The sequence below is a fragment of the Syzygium oleosum genome, unplaced genomic scaffold, assembly GCF_021117445.2.
Source record: "Syzygium oleosum isolate NSW1041296 unplaced genomic scaffold, Sole_v2.1 Sole_v2.21, whole genome shotgun sequence".
Classification (NCBI taxonomy): domain Eukaryota; kingdom Viridiplantae; phylum Streptophyta; class Magnoliopsida; order Myrtales; family Myrtaceae; genus Syzygium; species Syzygium oleosum.
Window position 1 is genome coordinate 1,052,368 of NW_026607505.1, and position 8,222 is coordinate 1,060,589.

The 8,222-nt window shown below is 37.6% G+C and overlaps 1 protein-coding gene across 1 annotated transcript; it reads right to left on the reverse strand.

Annotated features, from left to right (window-relative positions):
* LOC115677409 (uncharacterized) lies at positions 1–375 on the reverse strand. The gene has a single exon (XM_030600575.2). The coding sequence runs from the start codon at positions 373–375 to the stop codon at positions 1–3; it is 375 nt and encodes a 124-aa protein (XP_030456435.1).
* Between the last annotated feature and the right edge of the window lie 7,847 nt (positions 376–8,222).

The following is an 8,222-nucleotide window of genomic DNA, read 5'->3' on the forward strand; positions in this document are numbered from 1 at the left end:
TCACGGCGACCTCGACTGGAAGCTATTCCCCCGGCAATAGCGAAGCTCCATAGAAATCTGTCTCTCCAGCTGAAGTTGGCGATGGAAATTAGCGATGAACATATCGGCTCTCTTGTCGATATCGTCCTCGGAGGGATAACTTATCGTTCTCTGAAGCCCCAACCCTCTCGAAGAGCCTGGCAAGCCTTCGTACTCTTTATCGTCCATCGATGTGCATGCCCTCAACCCGGGGCGGTCGCTGAAGCTCAGGAGCCGCTTGCTCGAAGGGCGGCGCGTCCCGGAGGAGAGAATCCACCGGTGGAGGTCGAAATTCAATAGGAATCTCACCTTGTGGACTGCTCTTCTCAGGCGGCCGAGCAACGGCCAGTTATCCATGTGCCCTTGTGTTGGAGACCGAAAGACTGTCAACGATTGCAACTCCTCTTCGGCTTTGTGAATGGAATGTTTCGGAACCTTCAATGAAGAGTGGGGTCTAAGGTTGCGTATTTATAGGGAGAGGACTCTGAATTAATTTATGCGTGGAAGCATGCGACAAGAAGTTGCGAGGCAATTAAGATAAACGATGCGTGAGTCGATGGAAGACCGTGTTGTTTGATGACGTGTAAGAGTTGAAGCACTGTGTAAGTCATCCAGAAATTTAGAATTGTCAAACCGTTTGACGGGTTCTTCAGTTTGAAGAATTCTGTTCGATAAAAATATATTTACTTTTAGGTGGAAAAATTCAATTGATTCTCTATATTTAGCTTCAGAGTGGACCGTATAGAGCTAAAGTATGGGATTTGTCATAGACTATAGGTTCTGGGGATCATATGATATACAAGGAGAAAATCGATAAGAAGTTGTATTCCTAAATTACAAGCTAATAATGTGTTCAACATAGCACCAAAGTAATGTTTGCTACATAATGAGATCAATGTACAAAAACCACATGACTTATGCATTGAAGCTATGCACGGGACGATTTTATTGAGGTATTAATGGGTTACAAATTTCATCTCGTTAACACCTGAAATCTCAACTGAGAATATACTAAAAAAAGAGTAAATATCCACTCCGAATTAAGGGTCGCCAATTCAAGTCTTGATTAACGTATATCGAGCCGGATCACCGCAAATTTCGTCAGAGCATTTCACAAGTTGAGACTATATCAGTTAAGAATAATAAAATGAAATAGAGAATTGTGAAATTCTCTGTATAATTCGATATATTTTAATGAAGATTATATCAGCTTATTTAGAGGTTTTATGAGATACCTTTTGAAGGTAACACATATCAATCAAGATAATTTACCAAAATTTTTTTATTTTTTGGTTGGTTTCAGTCTTCTACAAAGAAAGATTATAATAGTAATTGAACCAAGTGAATTGAACACTTTCACGTTCGTTTGTGGTTCGGTTAAATTGGCCAGTTGCTTAATTGGAAAGCTGTAACTTGGTCTATTTGTCACGCAAAGGATTTGACCATATTTATATATGTGTGTGAGACAGCTAGTTGCATCGTGCAATCCTTGCAAGAACCATCTTCCTCGTAAAAGCTTCAATTCCCCTCATTTAGACATGCATGCATGGCCGTCGCAGTTTCATTTCACTGTTTCTTTTGTCTATTCCCCAGATATCAAAATTTTAATTCATTTTAACCTAACTCTTGCGAGTAGGTGAAAGTCAATGACGGATTTGCTTACCACTTCTTTATCAGCTTCATCTCAACATAAAATCCAGGATTAATACTTTATTTGTTTCGCGAAAAACGGATGATTTAAAAAATAATTTCCTAGAAAATTATAGCTCTTATCGCTTACAAAAAACGGAATAAACGAAAAATACTTTTATCGTCCACGAAAGTATTTAAATATAAATTATTGTCGATAATAAATATATTTAACTAATTATTTCAGGCGATACATACGATCATTTTTAAAAAAAATATTTTCAAAATCATTCATTTTTTGTTTGAAGCAACTCTATATATATATATATATATATATATATATATATATATATATATATATATATATATATATATAAGTATGTATGTATATTATTCCATGACATGGTAGCTCATCCATGCATACTTTCCTTTTTCTTTTTCTTTTTCTTTTTTTTTCACGTGGAAACCCACGATATTTTTGCGGACACGTGCTGCACTTGTTTACTTGGTAATCAAGTTAGTGTACAATTGACGCAGACGGAGGGCGATAAGCTTGGATAATTTGTCCACTTAAATTTTTTATTTTATTTGAATTCCTCTGTCCTCTTCAAATTTTCGGCTTTCTTATCAAGTTTTTGGTTTTTTGTTCTTTTTTTGACCATTTGTGAACATGAGCTGTTGCTTCTGGCTTTCAGGCACCGATTGACCAATTCTTTTCTATGGCGAAGAGAGATACCTCCCTTTACTTGGAGAAAATTAGCCCCCCGCCAAAAAGTAACTTTTAACTTATAAATAGTTAAGTTTTTCATGTGGTTTACTTGGAAAAAAAATCACGAGTTATTATAAACTTATGTGTGTTGGGAAAATTATCCAAAAAATCATAAATCTATTATACGGCGGCCACCGGTTATAAACTTTTTGATTTAACCAATTTAATCTTAAATCTTTTGAAAAGTTTTCTGATGTAGTCCTTCCGGTTAATCTTCGTCGGAAATCACTGACGTGGCAATCCAATTAGCGGCAGCTATCCTATGTGGTACGGCCGGTGCTAACGTAAATGATTTTTGTAATTTTTTTTTTTTATCTTTTTTCCTTCTTTCTCTGTCGATTGCTAGGCCTCGGCAATAGCTAGATTTTAAAAAGTAAAAAAAATACAAAAATCGTCTACGTTAGCATCGGCTGTGCCACGTAAGATAGCCAACATCCAGCTCAATAATTTCTGACCAAAATTAGCCAAATGGACTACATTGAAAAATCGTCAAAAATTTTAGGATTAAATTGGCCAAATTGAAAAGTTTAGTACTGACTTGATCGCCGTACAATAAGTTTAAAACTTTGTTGACAAGTATCCCCGTGTGCGTTTCACGTGAATAGAAGTCATTCTCTATTTCTATTCATTTGTCTACAAATGCCAAAATAGTAAATACTCCCAAAACATAGCTATGATTTCTAATAATTAGACCAATGATATATGTAAATATCGCTATGACTTTTGATCTGGTAATTACGGATTTTGAGTATATATGATTTTCATTATTTATATCATTAAACTAATCAAAATTATATATTGGATGTTGTTATGATTATCTCTCGACAAATAAGATCCGTCATTTTGGTCAAAGATAGTCGAATGGAGTTGGTGGCCTAAGCTGCATATCTCCGGTCCGGACGCATCCTCCATCATAAAATTTGATAATTTGCCTCAAATAACACATGCCTTTTTCTAAGTTTGACCGTGAATCACAACCTCTTAGTAATTTTGGGCTCAAGAAGAAGGAATATTTCCATACAAAGGCATTATGGGCCTCGTCAAATGGGCTACACATTGGAAAGGCGGATCAAGCACATTAACCACGTAGAAAAATTCCGACTTAATCCAACTACTGGTCCGCCTCGAGGGAAATTCTTGCCTAGATTCGTGTTTGCGGATCGCTTGCGATCACAACCCTTGATTTTTTTTATTGATCACGCAAAAGGAGCCCTCACGAGTTCATATGATCAATTGTTGCAATCGATCCAAATAAGAGAGATTTGTCAGCTCTACGGAGTCAGGCTGAATTGTAGTTTTCGAGGTGCGATGGGTACGAAATCCCCATCAGCCAGTCGATAATTTAGGAACCGAGCGAGCTGCCTTTTTCAGGTGATTTCATCCGACTCAATGGATCACTTGTAATGCAAGGAGACTATGTTGAATCACGGTACACATTTCTAACTTGTATTCAAGCATGAGCCACAACATTTAGGTTGATCTCTAAAGAGAAAATAGTCCAAAAAGTTTTAAACCTATTGTACGGCGACTAATTCATTCATAAACCTTTCATTTATGTCAATTTAGTCTTAAACCTTTTGACAATGTGTTAATTTAATACTGAACCTTTTGACGATTTGTCAATTTAGTCCTTTTGACAAAATTTGGTCGGAAGTCACTGATGTGGCAATCTAGTAAGGGTCGGCCATCCTATGTGGCACTACCGACCTGACATGGACAAAATTTTATTATTTTTTTCAAAAAATTCAGAATTTTTTGAATTTTTTTATTTTCTTTCCTTTTTTTCCCTTCTTTCTCCACCGATCACTAGGCCTTGGGAATGCCTCGCGACCGGCCATAGGCAAGCACTGGTGAGCTGGCGAGAGTCGAGCCTCGCCGGTGACCTCGATAGTGACTAGGGAGGCTCGACCCTTGTCCAATCCGGCAAGGTCGAGCCTCGCCTCACCAGTCTCGACCTAGCCAGTGGCTAAGCGAGGCTCGACCCTCGCTAGTCCAGCAAAGTCGAGCCTTACTAGCCCTTGGCAAGGCTAGCGACCTTGCCAGCAGCTATGCGAAGCTCAACCCTCACCCGAGGCTGGCAAGGTCACCGGCCTAGCTAGTGGCCGGTGAGTCAAGGCTAGCCCTTACCTGTGGCCAGTTGCAAGCCATTACCGAGGCTCAATGATAGGCGGAGGAAGAATGGAAAAGAAAAGAAAAGAAAAGAACATAATATAAAAAAAAAATTAAAAAAATGTTTACATTAGCGTCGGCAGTATCACATAGGGCAGCCGACATCCACGAAAGTGATTTCCAGCTAAAATTGGCTGGAAAGACTAAACTGACATATTATAAAAGGTTTAGGTTGACAAATGGTGAAATAGTTTAGGACTGAATTGGCACAATTAAAAGGTTTAGGACTCAATTAGCAAGTTGTCATAAGGTTTAGGACTGAACTGACACAATTGAAAGGTTTAGGACTCCATTTAACACCGTACAATAGGTGTAGGACTTTGTGTACAATTTTCCCGTCGCTAAAGGTGTCTCAAGCTATAATAATCCACACTGTCGAAATGCAATCATGACACCTTTCAAATACGAAGAATTAATAAATATATTTAGGGTAATGAGTCTTGATATGTTTCTAAAGACACTCTACGCAATTTCCGTTGATAAGTTCCTCTCAGATTATATAATTAGATTCCTCATCATTCATTAACGCTCAAATAGTATTTGGCAAGCTTGTAGATTCATGCATCTGATGCGCCCTACACGGTTATCCATTTATAGCTCTGGCACGTTCCTTGTCTAAAGATTTGCTGATGAATTGTCATATTCTTAGCCAGTCATAACTACAGGAGATCATATCTTAACCCGTACAACATTGACATTTCGTTTCGCTGATGGATGCACACAATACATGATTTGGTATCTGCAAGCCCTCCTAGAGAGAGCAAGGTGAATTGAAACATGGGAAAGTTACAAAAAATAATTCTAAACCTGTTGTACATCTGCTCAATTCAGTCATAAACCTTTTGATAATTTGCCAATGGAGTCCTTCTAGTCCCTATTGAGTAGAAATCGCTGACGTGGATGCCGGCCATCCCACGTGGTAAGGCTAATGTAGACATTTGATAATTTGTATAAATTTTTTCAAAATTTTTTCTGAAGTTTTTATAAAGAGTGCGTGGTTTGCCGGATAAAGAAGGTGTAGATCTTACTTCACATGGTGTTATTGGGTGCGTCGTGACTTTCCACATTCCATCGAGAGAGAGAGATAGAAAGAGATGGAATCCATCTTGAGGTTGGAAGCATTTTGTCAGGTCGACATTTATTCCTATTGCCCGGACGTTTGCGACCGACCCTAAAAAGGCTTCCTCTCTCTCCATTTGCTCGCAATAGATAAGTTTACAAAATTAAACATATAAGTGTTAATTTTTTAAAAATATTTTCAATGTTTAGTGGTGAAGTTTTCGGTACTTGAAAATAAAAATAAAAAGTTTTTTTTTTTTTATAAGAGATGTAAATTAAATTGTAAATTTTATTAGTTTATCACTGGATAGTGCTGATTGCTGAGCATTATTAGAAGGTTTTGACAATGTAATTGGTAAGGTTTTAACTTCCATTGAATATTTTATCATCCAATGAATTAAACGAGTTCTTCCTTTAATTACCGTGTTAAGTGATATTTGACTTTAAAAAATCAATTAATTTTTGTGTAGGTACAGATTATTAAATACACTTAATGAAAAATAAAGGGATGTCAGGATAGTTCTGCGCTTTGCTTTTCTACTTTATCTAAATTTTATTTCGGACGAAATTTGACTTAGCTTGAAATATTTGAAGCTTTCATACAAGGAATTCTATGATAGAAGCATGCATATGAGTTCGAGTAAAACGTATAAGTGAAGAAAAAAAAAGGGAATAATGACATGTGATGCGTCACTTTAAGAGTTCTCACATACACTAAAAAATCAGAAAAATTAGACCATAGTAAACAACTCCCGAGAATTAATAAACGAGAGAAGAACTCACGAGATCGATTGAAAGTAAGCAAAATAGCCTACACAATGAAACAAAGCCTGTTTTATTTCGGCACATCGGCAGTGTTAAAAAAACTATTTCACAAACAGGGTTAAGATATTCATGCGTAAATTTTTTTTATTGTAGTAACCATGTTCTTCTTATTAGCAGATGAAAGTTCCCAAGTCATATCTACTTGTGCAAAAAATAATTTTACTGTAAAAAATCCTATAAAGAAACTTCAACTCCTTGAGTAAATGAAAAGTATCTTCATCAGTCTTTTCTATGAATCCACCCCTAGTATATAATTATTCATTTCGCATGTGTATGCCGGCACCCCGACACGTGTACATTCCTATATGAGAAGGCTCATTATATCATGTCCAAATTAGGTAGTATTTCCCTAGAAATCGCATGCTGAGCAATCAATCAATAGTTCTCCATTCAATGTAAGAATTAACTGAAGTATCTCAATAACATAACCCCGGTTAAGGTCATTATCAATGTACCAGTCGAAAGATAGAACCCATTATTGAGCCAAAGATAATCTGTACTTGCCTAAAATTCTCGACTCCAGGATGAATGAACTGCTGATCCTTCGTTTGGCAGGACCCCAGGACAAAGATGACAAACAACTGCTAAACTAGAGGGGAGCTTCTGGAGCAAACATGGGGGCAGACACCTGGTCCTAATCCTGCATATTATGCTCAGTAAGAGGCCTGATGTGGGGTGTTCAGCGGGAAACTTTCTCGTGAATGGCAAGCTGATCATTGCGTGCTCGGATTCAAGGGTCGTGACGCGGTGGGGACCGACAGGAGCGAGGGTGATTTTGACCCCCGCGGAGAGTTTTGACTGGTGTTCACACACGAACATACACGCTCGAAAGTCTGCAGGATTGGCGGAGGACAGCTGAAGAATGTATGGAAACTGATTCAGACCATGCAAGAGAGAGAGAGAGAGAGAGAGAGAGAGAGAGAGAGAGATTCGAATGGTATCACTTTCATCGACCAACTGGAAACCACGTGGGCTATTGTCCCGAGGGCCGGATGCGATCCCAGTAAAATAATCAAGATTTCAAGCTAGCCTTTTTAAGGCAGGACTTCATTTTAAGCTACCTTTGCTAGCTTGCTATTTGGATAGAGCAAGAACCTCCAAAGCGAGAGGTGAATGAATAATACGCAAACGCATGTTTCCAGTCGTGAAAGAAAAATGATTTTTGATTGGATGACTACTAATTAAGTATCGTCGTGAATTATCATCGTTTCGAGAAGGGATGACACGAACGGTTACTAAAATTTCATTAAGATCTAGCTTTGAAATACTGAAGATAGCGTGCAATCTACAAGGCAATATTTGTTTGATTTTTTTTAAACAAGACCCCTAAAGACAAAAGTAATTTCGTCTTCATTTGTTTCACTCACCGCACACAATTGGAGTGTAATTTTTCAAACAACAATATCATATAACCTCATTCTCTGGATGATATGGTACACATGATATTCACTTTTAAGAAATTGTATTGTGATTGACTTGATCTAGTAGAACGAGTCTATGTAATACTTCAAGTTTTCTTTTTATGGAAACTTGTTGGGATATTTAACATTTTTCTTGTGAAAAATCTAAGAGATTCTCTATCACAGTCCCTAACCTATATATCTGTCCTTTTCTTTCTTCTTGCTCTCTCCTTCCAAGTGCTTTCCGTTGCTACAGCAGTCACCATTTCAATTCACATATGTACTTCTAAGTCATCTCTCTCTCTCTCTCTCTCTCTCTCTCTCTCTCTCTCTCTCTCTCTCTCTCTCTCTCA